This window comes from Vulpes vulpes, chromosome 4, assembly GCF_048418805.1.
Source record: "Vulpes vulpes isolate BD-2025 chromosome 4, VulVul3, whole genome shotgun sequence".
NCBI classification, from domain to species: domain Eukaryota; kingdom Metazoa; phylum Chordata; class Mammalia; order Carnivora; family Canidae; genus Vulpes; species Vulpes vulpes.
Genome location: NC_132783.1, coordinates 122837999 through 122859332, shown reverse-complemented (window position 1 = coordinate 122859332; position 21334 = coordinate 122837999). Strand labels below are relative to the sequence as shown.

The 21334-nt window shown below is 35.9% G+C and overlaps 1 protein-coding gene across 4 annotated transcripts in view; it reads left to right on the top strand.

The window, feature by feature from the left end:
* Positions 1 to 21334, top strand: part of PARP8 (poly(ADP-ribose) polymerase family member 8) — a 173710-nt gene that overhangs the window by 139570 nt on the left and 12806 nt on the right. For all 4 annotated transcript variants that reach the window (XM_072756941.1, XM_072756944.1, XM_072756943.1 and 1 more), the window contains exons 17-26: positions 6218 to 6343; positions 7613 to 7678; positions 10176 to 10243; positions 11966 to 12014; positions 13116 to 13228; positions 13434 to 13506; positions 14720 to 14789; positions 17060 to 17133; positions 18267 to 18336; positions 19221 to 19305. In XM_072756941.1, coding sequence (XP_072613042.1) covers positions 6218 to 6343; positions 7613 to 7678; positions 10176 to 10243; positions 11966 to 12014; positions 13116 to 13228; positions 13434 to 13506; positions 14720 to 14789; positions 17060 to 17133; positions 18267 to 18336; positions 19221 to 19305 — 794 coding nt within the window. The remainder of the gene's footprint in view (positions 1 to 6217; positions 6344 to 7612; positions 7679 to 10175; positions 10244 to 11965; positions 12015 to 13115; positions 13229 to 13433; positions 13507 to 14719; positions 14790 to 17059; positions 17134 to 18266; positions 18337 to 19220; positions 19306 to 21334) is intronic.

Genomic DNA, 21334 nt, shown 5'->3' with positions numbered 1-21334 from the left:
ACAGTTAATATAGAATGACACAGGCCTCATGGATTTACATACATCCTCTTAACGTAATCATTTCACTGATTAACTAAACTGAGATATGTCCACTTGAAGAAATATTAAGGAAAACAGTTGTAATATAATGAGTTCTCAATGACCAATAATACAAACAGTATAGAATTGATCAGATGTAATGTGGAAAAAAAGATCAAATGATTAAATTTCAAAAATATGGCTTGATACTGCTCCTATAAACAACATGCACATATTTGCATATTAAAGGCTCTCAGAATCCCTGAAATTAAGAAAATGAGTAAGTAGCCAGTATTTAGAAGATTTCTCAAGTGTGTGTCTGACCATGGTAAGTCTTTTTCTTTTCTTTTCTTTTTTTTTCTTTTCTTTTCTTTTCTTTTCTTTTCTTTTCTTTTCTTTTCTTTCTTTTCTTTTCTTTTCTTTTCTTTTCCTTTTCTTTTCCTTTTCTTTTTTCTTTTCTTCCTTTCTTTCCTTTCCTTTCTTTCCTTTCCTTTCCTTTCCTTTTCTTTTTTTTCTTTTCTTTTCTTCTTTCTTTTCTTTTCTTTCTTTTTTTCTTTCCTTTCCTTTCCTTTCCTTTCCTTTCCTTTCCTTTCCTTTCCTTTCCTTTCCTTTCCTTTTTTTTTTTTTGGTGAAAGTTTTTCTCATCAATTGGAACTAATATTGCTAAAAAAAGATACTTTAATATATGCTGTTTATAGTTATGTAAGTGCTTGCTTCGGCAACACATATATTAAAATATAGCTATGTAAAAATGATTAAACTTCACAGGTGTGCGTATGTTTGTAAATATACATATATGTATACATTCATAGATAGGTATGTGAGTATATATGTATAAAATATATAAATTTAATATAAATGAATTATAAACAATATATATAAATAAAAATTATTCAAGTGGTAAAGTTAACATTTGTGCATTTGAGTGGATGTAAATTGCCCTTAGACTATGTGAAAAGGGAAGGTATCAGAGCCTGGAAATAAGAAATAATTAATTAGAAGGAAATTTCTTTTTTTGAAGATTTTATTTATTTATTCATGAGAGACACAGAGAGAGAGAGAGAGAGGCAGAGACACAGGCAGAGGGAGAAGCAGGCTCCATGGAGGGAACCTGATGTGGGACTCGATCCTGGATCTCCAGGATCACACCCTGGGCTGCAGGCGGCGCTAAACCACTGAGCCACCAGGGCTGCCCCTAGAAGGAAAATTAACATCATGCTAGCAGTAGGGTAGGTTGATAGATTATTAGGTGCTTTTTGCCCCCTCTTATTATAGATTCTCAAAAAATAATGGTTGTTAAAGAGAAGTTAAATTTGGATTTTATAATGATCATTACAAAACACAATTACTCAATCATATCAGTTTAGTGACTCAATTCTAAAGATCAGTATCCAAAAATCAGAGCATTTAGTGATTCTACTCTGAAGTGGAAAATTCCGTTCACTACTTTAAAGCAAGTACCCAATATTTTGGTTGTAATTCTAAAGATTACATGGAAACTGATTCTCTTTCTAGACAGAAAGAAACTGTATGTCAGTAGTCCTAATGTGTCAGTTGACTCCTGCATTTTAAGTGGTTCTCTGAGGTTGCAAGAATGTTCCTTAGAGGGATGCAGTAGGAGGTTGGAGTGGGACAAGAGTGTCTCAGCAGCAAGGAGTCCAAGCCCCTATATACTGTTTCAACCAAAAAAGTACCGTTTTATTTCTTTTGTGTTGAGCTCTCATATTTTTTAAAAAAGAATCAATATTGAAATGTTTGAAAGCCATTGATTTCAGTTTTAAAGTCCTCTGTTTTCCAGAATACATTATATATCTGTAGGTCATTCCTGTATGTGCCTTGCTTACTCTCCTGGACTTGAATTTTCACATTTGCAAGTGCTCCAAGGTCTTCCTTACCTGCAGAGGAGGGTGGAGAGAGTCTTGCTCTACCAGTTGCGTTGTATATAATAATGACCTTTGGAAGCTTGTGATTCTGTAAACCCACAGACTTTTTCTCCCTCATCAAATGGCCCAGTTCCCTTGCTTGAATTCTGTATTTCCCTATCCTAATATCTTAGCCTACAGATTGCTTCTTCAATTAGAGTATTCAATCTAGGAACAAAGATGTCTTGCTGGCTGTAGCACTCGCTATTATGTGCTAAGATCCCACTAAGAATCTTTCATTTCAGGGCATCGGTGTGACTCAGTCAGTTAAGCATCCAACTCTTGTTCTTAATTTAGGTCTTGATCTCAGGGTCATGAGTTCAAGCCCCATGTTGGCTCCACTCTAGGCATGGAGCCTACTTAAAAAAAAAAAAAAAAGGATCTTTCATTTTTTTTTTTTTTAAATTTATGATAGTCACAGAGAGAGAGAGAGGCAGAGACACAGGCAGAGGGAGAAGCAGGCTCCATGCACCAGGAGCCTGATGTGGGATTCGATCCCGGGTCTCCAGGATCGCGCCCTGGGCCAAAGGCAGGCGCCGAACCGCTGCGCCACCCAGGGATCCCGGATCTTTCATTTTTAATGCTGGGAGTGGGGAAATACATATTTTGGGGTAAAAGAAATCGTAGTCGTTGTTACCTTTTATTTTTTAAAGTAGACCTTTTACTCTATGGAAAAATTAACATGTGCAAATGAATACAAATCCAGACAGTGTTATACAGACTTTTGTTCAAAAATTCTGACTGCTAACTTCTGTAACAGATAAAATTACAGGGGCTTAAGATGATAGACTTTTTCATTTCTTGCTCACACTACTGTCCAGTTAGAATGTTTGTTGGGCAGCTTCCTGTGTGATGATTGAGGGAACTGGACCCTTTCCATTGTGTGGCTGTGCTGTCCTTAGTACATGGCGTAAGTAGAGGCAGAGATAATGGAGAAGGTGCACCTTTCTCCAACAGCGCACCCCTTTCCACTGCTGATCCATTGGTTAAAACTAGCCACCTAGTTTTAGCCTTACCCGGACAAAAGGGGTAGTAATGTACACAGAGCAGCTGCCTCCGGTCAAGAGCTCTATACAGGGGGAAACAAGGAGTAGGAAGCTTGGGTGGACAGCTTGTCATTTTGCTGTGGTAGTTATGTTACTTCTCTGAAGTTGCCTTTGAACATTATTAGCAGAAATATTCTAATTAAATTCTCTACCCCTATGTCTATTATTTCACTATAGTTTACTTGACTCCACTGGTGAAATTATTGGCAAAAGAATGCATATAATTTTTGGTAGTTTTGATTGTTTTGATGCTTCTGGCACAAGGTATTTAATAAACATTTGATTGAAAGGGACACACTGTTTAGGTTATATTACTGTATATATTTGTACCTTTATTCTTGTGGAAGAAAACACAACGCAAAATTTACTATCTTAACCGTTTTTTAAGTATACAGTTCAGTAGTGCCATTTGACTTGTCGTGAAATAGATTTCCATAATTTTTTCATCTTGCAGAACTGAAGCTCTATGTCCATTAAACAATTCCCCTTATGTAATCATCATTCTACTTTGTGTTTCTATGAATTTGACTACTTTAAATACCTTATAAGTGGAATCTTACAGTATTTGTCTTTTGGTGGTTTATTTTATACTGGTTTATTTTATACTGGTTTATTTCACTTAGCATAATGTTCAACAATGTTGTAGCATATGACAGAATTTTCCATTTGTAGGCTGAATAATATTTCCTGTATGTATATACCACATATTGTTTATCCATTCAACTGTCAATGGACATTTTGGTTGCTTCCATCTTTTGCCTATTGCAAATAATGCTGCTATGAATATGGGTGTGCAAATAATATCTTTAAGATCTTCTTTGAATTATTTTGGATATATATCCAGAAGTGGGATTGTCCCTTCTTGTCAAGATTATATGGAAGTTCTATTATTAACTTCTTGAGGGGCTTCCATAGTGTTTTCTGTAATGGCTGCACCATTTTATAATCCCACAACAGTGTACAAAGGCTCCAATTTCCTCATGTGCTCAACACTTGTTATTTTCTGAGTTTTTGGTTTTGTTTTTTGATAGACACCATCCTGCTGGTTGTGAGGTGACACCTCATTGTGGTTTTCATTTGCATCTCTCTGATGATTATTGATGTTGATCATCTTTTTGTGGACTTGTTGGCCAGATGTATGCCTTCTTTAATGAATTGTCTATCTGGGATTTTTGACCATTTTTAAATCAAATTATTTAATTTCTTTTTGTTAGTTGTAAGAACTCTTATATATTCTGGATATTAACCTTGTTTCAAATATCTGATTTGCAAATATTTTCTCCCATCCCATGCCTTTTCATTCTATTGATTGTGTCCTCTGATGCACCAGAGTTTTTAAGTTTGATATAGTCCCATTTGTTTATTTTTGTTTTATTGTTTGTGCTGTGGTCTCAATCCAAGAAATCATTGCCAGGTCCAGTGTCATGTTTTTCCCACACTGTAGGAATTTTATAGCTTAAGGTCTTATGTTTAGATCTTTATGCCATTTTGAGTTAATTTTTGTGTGTGGTATAAGATAGGCATTCAACTTCATTTCTTCTTGCATATGGATATCCCGTTTTTCCACCATCATTTATAGAAAAAGCCATTCTTTTTCCATTGAGTGGTTTTAGTACTCTTGTAGAAGACCGTTTGACCCTATACATAAAGGGCATATACCTTTTTAAAGCTTCAATTTCATACTGTGACATGTGAATTTTTTAATTAAATTTTTTTTATAAGATAACACCAATTCCCTCCCCACCACCAGAGTTTCAGAAAAGCCTATTTTATTTTACTGATTATTCTTTTTCAGGAGTTTTTATTTGGATTTTTCTTTTATTGGGAGACCAGATAATGCCCAAAACAATTTGTATCTAGGTTAAAGCGCATCTCTCTGGATGGAAGGAATGTGAGTGTGGGTACAGAAGACAAAAAAGGATTTTATTATATCTTTATTCTATCTATTGCTTTGAAATCATACACACACACACACACACACACACACACACACATACACACATAAGTGAAATAGTGTGTTGGAAACGTATAAGCTGTTTCAGTTCTACTGTTTCCTGAGTGAGTCTGTATATCTATGTACTTTGGGAAGTGTTATTTATAGATCACATATCCAATGGCTTGAGTGTTGCTGATTATTTTAGGTCACTGGAAATTCTGGATGCTGTGATTGGGGTGGATGTGTTTTGTGAGTATATATACAACATAGTGAGCCCTACTGTCATTAGGTCACTGTGCCCCTCTCATTAACCACAGAATCAAGAATTGTTTTACTCTTACTGTACATTTTATAAATGCCTGTCTAAAAACTTCCTAGAAATATTTTTTTCTGTAAAGATTAAGTCCACTGCTTTCCTTATGATGTCCCTTATCTTCACACTATAGGGATGTCTGTTCTGGTGCCTTCTCTCCATTTAGACAGTGTCGGTTTTCTTGATTCATTTGCCAGAAGCATATTGTTTTGGGAATTGGAGAGAGGGGCTTTGCTCTAACCATTAAATAACACTGCTTCTTAATTGTAGTAAGAGGTCCCAGAAGGATATAGGAATAAAACCATCATATTTAGCATATCCAAGTTCATTTATTTTTTATTTTTTATTTTTTATTGCCAAGTTCATTTATTAATGGCCATAGGCAGAGAGTAAGAAGTAAGATGATGTCAGGAGCTTTACTGTTCTTGGAGTACATCAGACTCACTTCCTGAATTTGCAGTTTCCATCACCTGGAATGGTTTCTCCCAGAGCTGTATCTCCCTCTCTTACCTTCACTCTTGTCTCTGTTTAAGTATTACGACCTTCCTAGCCATTTTGAAGTCTCTAACACCTGCTTAATATTTACTACAGCATTCAACACAACCAGAAATATATTTGAGCATATAGTGAACTGATTATTTTGTTGTGCATCTTCTCCATTAGAATGTAAATTCTGTGAGAGAGGAGCTGTCTCTCTTGTGCATGTCTGCCATAGAGCCTAGAGCAATGTTGGAGCATAATACGAGTTCATAACAAAGACATACCAGGACATAATTGGAAGCAACGCATGTCAGCTATTTCAAGCTAATAGTCAAGTTTGGTCAAATGTGGTCTGAAGCCATAAATTACAGATTTGAGAAGTTGATAGCAATTCTGAGGCTTTCCTACTTAACTTCCATGACCACGAGAGGGAGGAGTAATGAATGACAAAGTGTGTGCTAAGACACCAGGGACACTAACTGTTTTATGTATGTGTTTCAAGGTGGTAGATCTACTAGTCTCCATGTGTAGGTCTGCGTTGGAATCTCCTAGAAAAGTTGTCATTTTCGAGCCATATCCTTCTGTGGTGGATCCTAATGATCCTCAGATGCTGGCCTTCAACCCCAGGGTGAGTACTTGTCCTTGCATGCCCTAACCATCCCCTGTAGCAGCAGCTGTGATTTTAGTCCTTCTCGCTTTCTTCCTCCTGTCCTACTCATACATCAGGCTCATCCCTGACCTGTTGTGGACCACATATCCATCTAGTAGATACGGTTCTTTCCCCAAAACTCGATTTACAGCCTCCTTTTATTTTTCCCATATCCTCTCACTTCCCCATCCTTTCATTTATTAAAATCACTTTCAGAACTTCGTCTTAATGAAACTAGACCCACTTCATCCTCTCAAATTGTGATCTTTATACATCCTGTCTGCCTGAAGGGCATAGCAGTAGTAAATTGCATGGTGATGGTTGATATGATGAATTTAATTTCACTATTTTTTGAGATTCTAGCTTTAGTATCACCTCATTGTCATTTTAAGTGTTGTGGATAAAAGAACCAATTTTTGCTTTTCTTTTGTATTTTTACCTAATCGTTCCTCGCCTTCTTCCTTCCTCCTCCCCAGTTATCTGAAGGTCAGTGAAAGTAATAATAATAATAAGTAATGCCATATTGTTGACCAACTGGCATTTCTTGAGAAAACAATTTTATAGATATTTGTGGAGATGAGGCAGGATCCTTCTGAAAGAGCAAAATTTTCAAAATTTGAGCCAAAATTGCCTTAGTTTCTAATACTATCCATCTTGAAATCATTTTGTAGGAACAATGGCTATATAAAATGCCCTTGGAAAAGCTTCCTTCCTTCATAAGTGGCAACAGTACACATAGCTACAGTATCCCTAAAGATGAATTATAAGTTAAGTCATTTATACACTAACTAGTCAACTAGTCTACTCTTTTGGTAATAGTCTTTCAATCAAAAGAAAATAGAAGCAAAATGATATTGCAAGATTTAAAGTGGATTTTTGTATTTTAGAAAGATTCTATTCTTATTTTATTCATCACGGCTTAGTTTTTTTTTTTAGTGAAACTAAGAATCAGGAGCCCAATATCTTTTTTTTTTTTTTTTTGTATTTATACTTTTCCCCCTGTAAGCTAAACATGATTTTATGTACTTATATTAGGATTGGTATTGCTTTCTTTTTTCTTCCCTCTCAGTTATACATCGTACATCCTAGAATCATCTTATTTAAAGCCTTCCATTTTATGTACACAACACAGTCAGTGCTTTCAAATCAAGTCTGATGGAAAATCCATGTACAGAAATATGTTCCTCTAGTAATATGTAGGCCTGCAAAGGCTTATAGTGAATACTGTTTTTCTTTCCATTCAAACAGAAGAAGAACTATGATCGAGTAATGAAAGCGCTGGATAGCATAACTTCTATTAGAGAAATGACACAAGTAAGTATATCATCTTGTGATCTTGTATGGTTCAGTTTTGCTTGAGTAAAATCGTATTTTAAAAATGTCTGAGAGTATTGGCTGTATAGTGAAATGTAGATTTTTCTGTTAGATGGGAGTATAATTAAAGTACTTTAAAAATTAAGATTGTGGCGTACTAGGACGTTTTAATTAAATTACATCAGTGTACTAGTGGGCTACCACTGGGACTTTTGGAAGGTAATTGCATAATTGTGATCCTAATGTTCTCTGCAACAATTGGAGTATGTGGAGATGTGTTGAATACCTTAAAGCAAGGGTTAAATTTGGTACCATCTTCCTAGACTGTCCATTTTAACTAACAGTAGTGATTTTAGCACATTATTTTAATGTTAAAATAAAAACAAATATTCTGTCATGTAAATTGAACGTAAATATTTTAGAACATAGAATCTCAAAACAACTTTGGAGGACACAAGACTCCTCGAGAGTATTGAGTTTATTATATTTGTAGACATTACAGAGGTTTGGTGATGTTTGATGAGCAAGAATTGAGGTTTATTATGAAAGTCTTAACATACCACTGGGCTATCGTCTAGCTCTTCGGAAAGCACATGCTACTGAATTATTGAGGCCTATCCATTGCCAAAGATTTGGAGAAAGGCTTAAAACTCATCGTGATAAGTAGAAATTAATAATCTATAATTGACAACAATAAACACTTTGGGTTTGGTTTGCATATGGTGATTTCAAGGCTTGCACTGCCTTATAGACCCTGGGGGCTTGTAAGTGTTACCCTACGTCATTTCTGTCTTTTGGAAAAAGTATTGGATTCCTTGAGGCCTGCAAAGCTTCTGTGCCATTCCTCCCTTCTTCCCTATCACGTCCACTGTACTTGAAAATGTGCTCCCAAGTACATTTTTGCATTCCCAGATTTGAGTTTTGAGTCTTTGGATAGATATTTATTCATGTAATCAAATATTCATCCATTTGTTCAACAAATAGTGTGTGTCGGATGATGGTAAACAAAGAGATCTTTAATTCACAAGTTATATTATTTGCTTAAAAACCATCATCCTTGCTAGTTGTTTTTCTATGCCATACTTTTCTGTATCACCTGAATTCCTTTTCAAACAAATATTTATTATTTGTATAAGGAAAGGAAAACAGTGAAGCATTTCCGCTTGGGGGAAAACATGAACCTACTCCAGTGGCTTATACAAAGTTAAGTAAACATTTTTTAGTCACCAAAGGCTTTGGTGGCAATAGGATATTTATTATACTATACCCCAGACCCAGATCATTCTTGGACGAAAATAGCTACAAAATGTTGACTCTGGGATCAGCTCTCTGCCAAAATTTGCTCCCTTTATTCTGGGTCATGTGTAAGCTATTTTAATAGAAGGCAGTGGAGATGATTGGGTGTCAGCCTAGTAAGTCAGAGGCCTGTGTTGTATAATTTGCTCATCAATGATGCAGCCTGTGACCTTGGGCAAGTTGCTTAATTGCTTGATGCTTAGCTTCTTCACTGTCAAGATGGTAAATAGTAATGCTGCACCCCCTTCCAGTGTGCATTCCTTAGGGATGCTGTCAGATTTTATTGCGTCAAAACCTTTACTCCTCTCCAAGTAAATTTAACATTATATTGTCCTATTTTCTAGAAGGTACTTACTGCTCTCTAGATAGACCTAAATTGTCACAGATGGATTGCCTTTTGTTCTCTGAAAAAGGTTAATTGTCTGGGTAAATTCCATTAAATACTTTGAAAAGAAGGGTTCTTCTTATGTAAATATTGTCCAGTTGTCTCTTGTAAAGCTCTGCACCTAAGTCAGTACCTTCAGATATGAGTGTGAGGGGTAACTATTACAAGTTTTGCTTTTAATGTTAGTTAAAAGGTAAAAACAGTCATGCTCAAAGAGAAACAGCGCCTGACACTTGTTAAAGGGATAAATTTAACTTGAGGGCTACGGTGGGGGAGAGTGACTTGCAGTGTGAGGGAGGTCACCTCCAAGTAAGACAAAAGTGACTGGGTTTTTTTAAGTGAGAGCAGAGAAAGAAGAGAGTGAGCCATGGAGAAGTAGGGGTCTGTGGGGAACAGGAAATAACAGGAGAGATGAGTAGAAAATTACTAGAAGGCTAGCAGTGTGGGTGGGTACAAGGTAGGTACCTTGTGTATTTGGGCAGCATTGAGTTTTTCTCCATCAGCGACTCAGCAGGGGGCCTAGGATCACCTTTAGACATGGCCTAGTGCATGGGAGCCAGGCTAAAGCTTGAGGAAGCCTCTGGAGCAAAATGTTAGGGCAAGTCCATTGTGCCCCATGAAGTTGAAAGTTCACATCACTTGATGGTGTAGGGGGACAGGTAGGGTAATTGTTGCTGTTACCTTGTCACAGCCACAAGCTTCCGGGTTTAACTAGATTAGACATACCTGTTCAACCTCATTTTCCTTTTGCATAAAGGAAAAAATTAAAAGGAAAAAAAGGAATGTTTACAAGAAGTATGATGCCTTTTTTTCCAGGCACCATATCTGGAAATCAAGAAGCAGATGGATAAACAAGACCCCCTTGCTCATCCCCTACTGCAATGGTATAAAATTTTAGTTTTCCTCTTAATGAAAACAGCATCATTTTCTACTGCCTGCTTTAAGGGGGAAGAAAAAAAAAAAAAGGCCTATTTTACAAGACCTGCAATGCTACAGTTCTACAAGCCTCTGAGGCCTGGTGATTTTACAATCAGAGTCCTTAATGACTCTCACTTTAATTAAAACTTGTATATCACAAGGGGAAGAAAATGCTGTCCTATGCACTACACAGATATACAATGTATTTGACAGCAGTTTGTCTATAGTTTTAAAAAATGTGATTAGCTGGATTATATGGTGAAGCTGTTGTGGTTCATTTAATTTTCTAGTTAACTGGGGACTAAGTGACAAAACTCACTGTTTCAAACACTTACTGAAAATCTTTCTAAAATGTCTGTCTTGTATGACTCACTCCCTTAACAAGAACAGTATAAATTTGATGAACTCTGTTTGATGGCTGCAGATGATTGCTCTGTTCAGAGCGAGCCTGGTGAGGGGTATAACCTGCATGGAAACTAGGAGGGCTCACCTGATAATAGGAGAGCCAGTTGAGAACACCCTTCTTACCACACCTGCTTCATTCAGAGCCTTTGCCCTCTGGTTTCTTATTTGCAAAATGAAGACAATAGTATCTACTCCCCATATCTATAAGGGTTTTATGTACAAATCTCTTTGAAATCACTGAAAACTTAAGGACAATGGAATTCACCATGATTATAAATGCAGTAATACAAATATAAAGATTACAAGAGATTGATCTGAATAAGACCTATTTTATGCTGCAACCAGGAAGTTTTTAAAAATTATGGAAAGATAGGCAAAGGAGAAGGAATGATTCTGGTTACTTTCATTTAGAATTTTACAATAATCATTTAGTGTAATAAAACTTTAAAAATTAGATTTGGAGGTCTTCCTTCTTTGTATCTGTTATGACCTATTATTGAAATTTTGATTGAGTAGAATAACATATTTTTCACTGTAATTTTTTACATTCTCACATTGTCATATTCAAAATGAAGGTAAAAATCTCAAATATCTAATCCCCCCTCACCCAGTAGTCAGCCTGATTATTAACTTTTAATTATTTGTGATCATTTTCTTCAGCTTGTTTGTTAATCACTCTTCTTTCAAGGAGAAAAAAATCCACCAAAATATTTTTTAGAGTTTTCCCTAGTTATTAATTTCTGTACTGAAAAACACAAAATAACTAGTTATTTCAGATACCTGAATGTAATGTTTTTCAACCTCAGCGTCTAAATATGGTGAATAAGCTTTTGTGTACAAACCACTGTATATATCAGCACAATGATCCTCAAATATTTAAAGAAAGAAAAAGGTCTTCGCCAAAACTGATTATTAATTAGACAATGTAGGGAAGAGCCAAGGAAGCAGATGTGTGAATCAGCTTTGCATCTAGATGATCATCCTTTGAAAGTATGTTTAGAAATGTTCATTTTGCTGATATCTGAGGTTGTAATAATTAAAAATCATTATCTCTTAGGCTCTAAGGAACTACTTCTCAGATTAAAACGTTCTTTTTTGTTACATAAGCTCTCTTTAAATTGTTTCAGGAAGCAAAGAAAAGTGATGTAATAAGTAAAATGATTACTTAATTTAGTTAATGTCACAGTAAACAGAAGTTTCAATCACTTGCCAACTAAGGAAAAAAATCATTAAATATATTTGGCATATATTTGTGACTGATGGATTATTTTAATTAATTTCAGGGTTATTTCAAGTAATAGGTCACATATTGTGAAACTGCCAGTTAACAGGGTAAGTTGGTTTTTCACTTATATATACACAAAGGGAAGAGTCCTGACTAGTTGGGAGAAGTGATTCTTGTGAGTTTTAGGCAGCTTCTTCAAAAATTGAAGTAATCTCAGGTTAGCCCTAATTCCTCAGTTTGAAATTACCATATGTACACCAGCTCCAGGTTTTCCCAAGAAATCAAATTCAAATTCAGGCTGCTGCCCTGAACTTTTCAGTAAGTAAAAGGGTCAGTATGAAATCATTTAGTTATTCCACAAGTGATAGGAAGAATCGAGATTGACCAGAAACAGGTAATGTGCTTTTTATCATTGTCAGTTTCTTGTTGGCACAGCTCCACTTTTCCACAGCAGAGAAGATATTGCCTTATCGGCTTAATATACTTACAAAATAAAGGAAAAGCTAATGGACTCTGATTTCAGTTCTGATCAAAAACCTAAAAAGAACAGTATCCAGAATCTTAGCTTTCCTGTCTATGAAACTCTAAAACTGTGAGATTTCCTTTATATTGTCATCCTATATAAATATATCCCTAAGTGAAAGGGCAGCAATTAAAAAAATTTTGTCAAGTGACTAATTCAAAAGATTCTGTTTTAATTTCTTTTCATGAACAAAGGAGAAACTATATTTGAATGTAGGCAATTTACAATTTTATAAATGTATGCAAATAAAGCATGATGATAATTTTTATTTTAAAATCTTGAACTAACTTTTCTTTTCTGCTTAGCAAACTCAGATATTTCCCCAGTTGAATAGCTACTGTATACTTAGGGAATTTAATAATAAATGTCTTAAAAAGAAACATAATTAGGAAGGCAGATCTGCTCGGACATGATTACGGAGTGTATTCCAAAGCTAAATATAAATGACTTTGAATTGTCTGTCTCCTATTACTTTTCCATTAGCCTAAAGAATTACCCTTCATATCAGCAACTCCATATGATTTATCATTTATGCGGGTCTTTCTTTTTAATGAATGGTTTTGTTAATGTAAGTTAGTGTGGCTTGAATCTAGATAATTCTTAAACCAGTAAAATTTGAAATTGTCATCAGTCTGATACGTGTTAGTTTTGACATATTTTCATTTGTCATTATTTTAAATGGCAGCAACTGAAGTTTATGCATACACCACATCAGTTCCTTCTTCTCAGCAGTCCACCAGCCAAAGAATCTAATTTTAGAGCTGCTAAAAAACTCTTTGGAAGCACCTTTGCATTTCAGTGAGTATGGCTTGGTCTCCCAGAAACGTGTGGGGAGGAAAACATTCTTTTAGTAGTTGGCTATTAACCCTGAATAGTCCCCTGCCTGAGACTTGTCTTGGACATTCAAGACTTTCAGATGGTACATGACTTATTGTATTATGGCCACTTTAGAAGATTATTAATGTTTGGTTTTACTTTGTCCTTCCCCTCCTCTGTGCTTTAGTGGCTCACACATTGAAAACTGGCACTCTATCCTGAGGAATGGTCTGGTTGTTGCTTCTAATACTAGACTGCAGGTAAATGTTCTGAATGCTTTCACAAGACCATATATGCTTTAGTGTAAGAGTTCAGTAAGCAATCCTGGTGCTTTTTTATTATGAAAAAGGGGAAGCAAGTGGGCTTCAAAAATTATATAGAATTTCTAACAGGTATAAGTAATATTCATAAAATAACTGAATCAGAATGGACCTATACACCATACAAGGATGAAAAGAAAAATAAATTGAATTCCCTATGAGAAAACTGTAAAATCACTTTGAATTTAAGTAGAAAAAAAGTTATTCAGAAAGTAAAACCACATAAGCATTATGTCTGCTAATTCAACACAGATTTCTTGAGCACTGCCTCAGTGTAAATACTTTACAAGAAGAAAAGGTAGCGCTAAGAATCAGCAAGAGAGAGATTGAACACCAAAGAACCATCTGCTGCCTGATTCATGGTCGCTGGGGCAGCACTGGGAGTTATTGTGGCTGTAGTGTTTCTCTTTATTTCTGCCTTTCACCTCCAACACCCCCACTTCGTTCTCATTCAGCTGATTTTTATCTGACTATGGAAAGAGGTCAGAAAATGACATGTTCAATCCCATCAGCTCTGCTGGATCTCACGCTCCAATGACAGTTAAGATGATACAGTTAAATGCAAATGTCCATAAACACACACTTACTGAATTAGCTAGTAACGACTAGGGTACAGGGGCCCTAAAATGTAGAAATCATGAGAGAGAATTTTTATTGTCCTGAGTAGTTTCTTAGACCAGTCAAAAAGTTTCAGTTAATGAAACTTGTAACCTACAAGTTTAGAGGAGATAAGAATGGGTTGACAGCATTGCATAATGAAAGCCTGAGTAGGCTACTTTGTTGATATACTACCATGTGAGTCCTAATCCCAACTCTGTGGTGTATAATTCAGACTGTTTTGTTTTCAGTATTTTGGAGTCATTAACATAAAAACCTATTATAGTACTTTATAAGTGACTGTCTTTGTCATAGGTCAAGTGGAAAACCTTTATCAAGGATTTTTTTCTTTGGCTATGTCTTTTCATATATCAACTCACTGAATTTTGAAGACAAGGGTATCAGTAGTATTATTTTCATGTTAGACCTTCGGAAAGCGCTTTATCGTTTTCTAAGAGTTAATCCTCCCAACATAAGACTGATTCCTTTCTTTTGTAAAATATTGACCTTTGAAACCATTGACTGTCCACTCTCTCTCCACCTCTCCCCCCTTTAGCTCCATGGTGCAATGTATGGAAGTGGAATCTATCTTAGTCCAATGTCAAGCATATCTTTTGGTTACTCAGGTAAGCTTGTGTTTCATTTCTAACCTCAAGTTTGTGAGGTTTTTGTTATATCAAGTGACTGAAACTTACTTGATATATTTGCATTTAATTCATTTCGTACATGTCAGAAGCGAAAACAAAGCTCACATGTCAGTATGAATTTAAAATATCCTAGTATATAAAGTAGAATATGTGGTTTTTCAATTTCAAAATTAATTTCAGTCTTGTTGAGTAGTTTCTACATTTATTCCATCCACAAGGAAATATTGAGAATGCAGTATGTGTAAAACATTTTGTAGAGCACTGAAAAGTATTTGTATATAGTAGTTCACGGCCATGGATTGTAACTGTATCATGCCAACATCTTATCTTTGAATTGTTATATATCATATAAAGAAATTTTGAACAGTATGGAAAACTTAAGATTAGAAAAACACCCCCACAATCACCCTACTTATTGACATCTTGTTTGGTGAAACTTACAAAAAAATTATTTTGGAAAAAATTGAAAGCATGTGCTAGAGAGGAGCCTGGTAAATTCAAAATATGAAAAGAATGATCATGACATTGTTAGCATTCCTTATCCTCAGGTGGTGGAATTTGGGGTGATTTCCTTGCACTTTTAAATTTGGGGGAATACTTTGTGATGATTGGTATGATTTTTTTTGAGGGGGCAACAACTTACTAACTTACTGTGTTTAAAAGTAAAGTAATTGTGCTCACTATAAAGAAATTGAAAAAAAAAAAAAAGAGATTGGAATTACGTAGAACTGTATAAAATAACAAGTGAAATTTTTTTTCTCCTCCCCAACCTCAGTGTTCTCGGTATTCCCCTTCAGACTTTCAAATGTTTTTATATTCATAACCTGCATGTATAGTTGGTTTTGCTTGTGTACTCCTGCATATGTACAATTATGTGATTATATTGCACAACCTCAGGAGATGTCATTTATGTGGTACCTGGTTAGTAAGTTTTAAGATTTTTTATTATAGAAAAGGATATCCTGAGAGGTCTCATAACCAGGTAAATGTTAACCATCTAATTCCTTTGCCTAAGTTCATGCTCTTTCAACCACAGCAAGTTGTTTCTCAGGGTTCCACCCCAACCTTTTCCAGAACACATGTCCTGAGAGCACCAGGTGGACTTTGTAGGCCTTTTTTGACTCAGCCTCACAAGTCACATGGTGACACTTCCCACATATGCTATAGGTCAAAACAGTTACAAGCCCCTCCAACTTTGAGGGTTGGGGTATTAGACTCCATCCCTGAATGAAAGAGTGGCCAAGTCACATTGTAGAAAAGCCCATGGCTTGAGAAATATTGTTGCAACAACCTTTGAAGATATTGACTGAATATTGTCAGTCAGTATGTCAAAATATGTCAGTATGTCAAAATAACACTAAAAAAATAAATACCAGGAGGAATAAGGTAATAGAGAAAATAGAATAATATAATTAAAAGGACAAAACAAATTAAAATCAGCATAAATCAGATGATAAATCTCATTAAAACATAACACAATGAAAAACTAAAATGAAACCAGTTTAATAAAAGACATCCTCAGCATTGGTAAGACTTCAAATACTGTGAAGTAACTTTGTAGTTGGCTTTCAGGCTATGAGTTTCAGGAGTAGAGAACAGGACATTCCCTCTAAGGGATTTTTCTCACAGAAGTGCATGTCTGAAACCCTACGCCTTGTTCCTCAGCTTGGCCTTCTCCACCTCTGCACCTTTAGGGGTATGTCTAACTTGGAAAGAATTATATTTACACCAGTGGCAACTTACTCATTCTCATCAAGACTTTACTAAAATAGCAACAATAACAAAAAAACACAACATACTTCTCAATTTTGGACAGTTTTCCAAATAAAATATAGAAAAATATCTATCTATTCTAAAACAGATATGAATTTTAGTTCTATCTAAAATCTTTCACAAAGTAAAAAGTCCAGGCATTAACAGAGTAAGCTAAAACTTGGGAGTATTAAAGACAAAAGAACTTGCATAATTTTCCTTTATTAGAAAATACAGTAAATTCCACGCCGAATTAAATATAGATCAACAATCTCTGTTTTCAGTACAAAGAAAACCAAACTGAATCATCTAATTTTTAACACTGTCAGAACTTCCACCCCAGGTCACAGCAGCTTCTCCTGGCGCCCATCATGGTCCTCTATGACCAGATGCCACAAAGTCTTTGCCTAAAGTGGAACTTTGCAGTGTCACTGGATTGTATTTGAGGGATATTGCATAGCTTTGTTCCTAAATTATTATTTTGTTGGTGTTTTCAGGGATGAACAAGAAGCAGAAGGTGACAGCCAAAGATGAGCCGGCGTCAAGCAGTAAAAGCAGCAGTGCATCACAGGTGTTGTAGTGACTCGAGTGGCTGCATGTGATGAGTGAGCTCTAGCTTCATTAGCCAGCAGGATTTCCATAAGCACGCAGGCTTTATAAGTCTGCAGAATTATTTCAAATGGCCATTACTCAAAAGACATAAAATCTACCCTAAAATGTGATAATCAAAATGCCTTTATTGAAAAATACTCAGCAAGTATTTATTAAGCTCCTACTATAATGTTAGAGATTCCTAGGCATTGAGCTATCATGACAGTCAAAAATAGAACAAAAAAGCATTAGAGAGAATTCCTCTGGGACCCTACATTCTGTTGAGTGGCTATTAATAAATTAAATATATGTTTAGATAGAAAGAATGCTAGATGGTAGAGAAAAATGGAGAAAAATCAGGGCAAATACCATGGAGTGGAAGGGGGAAACAAGAATGAGTATTGCTTGGGGTAGTCAGAAATGGATGTTCCATCTGAGGTTACTATGTGGAGACTCGAGGCAGTGGGTACATGAGCCGTATAGGAGAAAGAGAATTCAAGGCAGAGAAAAGAACAAGCATGAATCCCTTGTTGTTTCAATAGAAACAACCATTCTGGACAAATTAGAAATCTACTTAAGGAGTAATGTGATTTTAAATTGGGGAAAATAAGTATGGCTAACCTAATATCAAAAACAAAAAACTACAGATTTTCTGCATGAGATTTTCCTGAAACCTCTGCAGCTTAGTTAATGGTGCTGTAAAAATAGGTTGGTTTTGGGTGAGTTAGATGATCTGGAATAACTGATCATAATGTTTGAAAAGATCATGCAATTTTTATTTTGTTTCCCTTGAAATGAGGATGCGAGGCTTCCAGTGAATATAAATTTGAGTTCTAATTCTATGATGTGAGGCTGTTAAACTTTAATTGAGCATCTTTAGTTCACTTATCTTGAGAGTGATTTAATAATGATTATGTATAGAAATTAAGTGTTATAACAAATACAGCTTGACATTAAGAAAGAATTCAAGGATATCCCTGCTAGTCTAGATAGATTTTTTTTTTAATCTGGAGCTATCTTAGTGGCTATTATTTCTTAATGATGATGAGTTCTTTTTTCACTTGAGCAACTGCCCTATTTTCACTCTGATTTTCAAATTCTTTTGGAATTTAGTCACAGAAAAAAGGACAGCAATCCCAATTTCTGCAAAGCCGTAATTTAAAATGCATAGCCTTATGTGAAGGTAGGTTGAAAGTTTTACAAACTTCACAGAGTTAATTCTCTATGTTATCTGTATTTAAGAATTTGACTGTATTTCCAGAATGCTCATAATGGGTTAGTGAAAGCATTATTCCTTGCGACCTTCGCTAAGAGCACAGATGGAAAACAGGTACAATTGATATCTTAAAGGTGAAAAACAGAGCAGAATTGGCAAGAATTCAAACTGCTGTATTTTATTCTTGGCAGATATCTCAGAATAGTAATTATATTTTTCTGATCAAGTATTGCTAATCTCTTTTGTGAATATTCCGCCTTCCTCTTTAAGTTGGTTTTGGAATCTATCATACCATGAGAAATGTGAAAGATGAACCAAGCACTAAGAACAGAACCTGATAGGTCTTTCTGTTTCTACACTGAAATCATTCTTCTATTCTGAACTTGGGGTAGACAAATTGATAGGCGATTTGCAAGATCATATACTTCTCTTTGTTCTTGCTATAAAATCTAACCTTGACTAAAAAAAAGCATTTTTCTTCTTCTGCTGGGAATTTCAGTAACCACTGTTAACTGCCTTTTAAGTTTTCAACCCTTGATAGTTATTGGAGGACACAAAGTTGCTTTCTACATCATCCCCGAGTCAGGATTATTTGCTTTTGATAATAATAAACAAAAACAAGTGACTTAAAAAAAACAAACAAGTGATTCCCTTCCTGTTGTTAAACTGATGGTATTTTAAAAAAAAATCATTACATTACATTTCATTGTTTTCACTTAGAATTTTGGCAGCTAATAAGGCTAAACATTTTTCATGTGTTTGTGCATGTGCTTTTTGCTTTTAAATTTCTAAGATGAGGGATACAGTAACTTAGAATAAAATGAGTTTTTAATTTTATCTTCCATTTACAGTGATCACCTCACCTGACCTGCACAAACATGGAGAGATATGGGTCGTCCCAAATACTGATCACGTCTGCACACGATTCTTTTTCGTGTAAGTGTAAAGGTTCAAATGTTTATGTTATTGTCTTCTCCATGAATGAGATAGTAGTGAGTACGTTATTATTTGGTCACTTTAGCTGCCAGTATGTAACAAACAGGTAGTTTCTCCTCTGAATGCTTCTGTTTTATTTTAATGAGCTGTAAAAAACATAGTGATATTTAAATACCATTAACTTAGAAGAACTGAAGAAAAAACCCTCCATTGGTTTAGTGAGCTGTAGTTGTACATTTGTTTACACCTACATGTACATACACATGCAGATAGATTATATATATATATATATATATATATATATATATATATACATACACATATATCTTTATTTGTTTATGGAGTTAAAAAAATTATAACTGGAAATGAAAAAAACAATAATGAGAATGCCCTGTCCTTATAAAAAGTTGATAATCTTGGGCTCCTGGGATCCTGCTTAGCAGGAAGTTTTCTTCTCCTTCTTCCTTTGCCCCTCTCCCGCCTCGTGTGCTTGCGCGCGCGCTCTCTCTCTCTCTCTCTCTTTCTCTCAAATAAATAAAATTATTAAAAGAAAAAGTTGATTATCTGCTTTTCATATAACAGGCTGGCAATGCAGGGCATATTGGTGTGGATTTTTTTGACACAGCTATATCATAAGAGCTGCATGAAAATATAATAGCATTATTTTTCATCCCTGAATAATGAGTGCAATAGACCTGTCTGGTCTTCACCCACACTTGCTTGACCCTCAACCCTTTCCTTGCCTGTTTGTTCTTCATCCACGGTCCTATCACAAGAAGGACCTCAGGGTAGAATTGAGTATGTCTGTTCTGTACTTTCACATAGTCTAAAGAGAAGATGGAAAAATGCCCACTGGCTTGCTTTATAAGCCATGTCAAAATGACTGCCTCAAGATTGCTTCAGTATACATGCTGCTATCTACAGCATGCTATGCCTGCATCGACAGGCTTATTGACAGGCTGTTCACAATGACAGTTTTATGAACTGTCTGGTTTTCTTTTGGATGGTATAGAAACTGTGACTTTCTTATGATACTGATTTATGTATTATGCAATTATATATCTTTTGTATTCGATACATCTTAATACATACATTACATATTGTGAGATATATACATATCTATAGATTTCTTTCTTCATGACCAGGCAGCCTCGAGAATGGTGGGCAGAGCCTGCTTTGGTTAGACAGCCCTTTGTTCTTTCCAGGCTCACCAGTTAGGTGACATTAGCCACATCGCATGACCTCTCTGAGCTTCATCAGTGCATTCAGTCAAGGATCATCGGTAGATGTTGTAGCACCATATGTCTACCTTATCAGGTAGACTCCCAACAGGAAACCTGTGGCCCATGAGAAATACAATTTCTGTCACCCACAAGCAGATTACTTTAAAAGTGTGGTTTGTAGGGAACCATGGTCTAGTGTAGCAGCCTGAATCTAGTAGCACTAGAGCTGTTCTATATCCCCAGGACCAAAAAGGACAAGGACAAGAAACAGTTCTCAGAACCTGGCAGGAGATCCCTTTCTAGTTCAGCAGCTTTGAAAGGAGCCAGAACCTTCAGCTGAGGGACTTACGTAGTGCAAGGAGCCCTTATGATCCTGGAACCAGGGGAAACCTAAACTTTGCCCTCCTGCCAGTGTCCTGCTAGGACTCCTCATTGGCCAAACCCTGCCAGAAAGTAGAGGGCAAGTGAGCATATTGATGGAATCCATACAGGTCAGCCTCCTGGGTCAGATTGCAAGTTAGAGAAGGATGATGCCATGTGGGTCTGGAGGTTCTTAGGGAAGCTATCTGCATGCTATTTTAAGGTTATTATGAAAACAAACTTAGCACAGTGCAGGTCTTCATTGAAAGGCACTCATTAGGGGCACCTGAGTGGCTCAGTCAGTTGAGCATCTGCTTTGGCTCAGGTCATGATCTCAGGCGCTAGGATGGAGCCCTGCCTCAGGCTCTCCTGCTTAGCAGGGAGTGTGCTTCTCCCTCTCCCTCTGTGCTCTTGCACTCTCACTCAAATAAATAAAAATCTTTAAA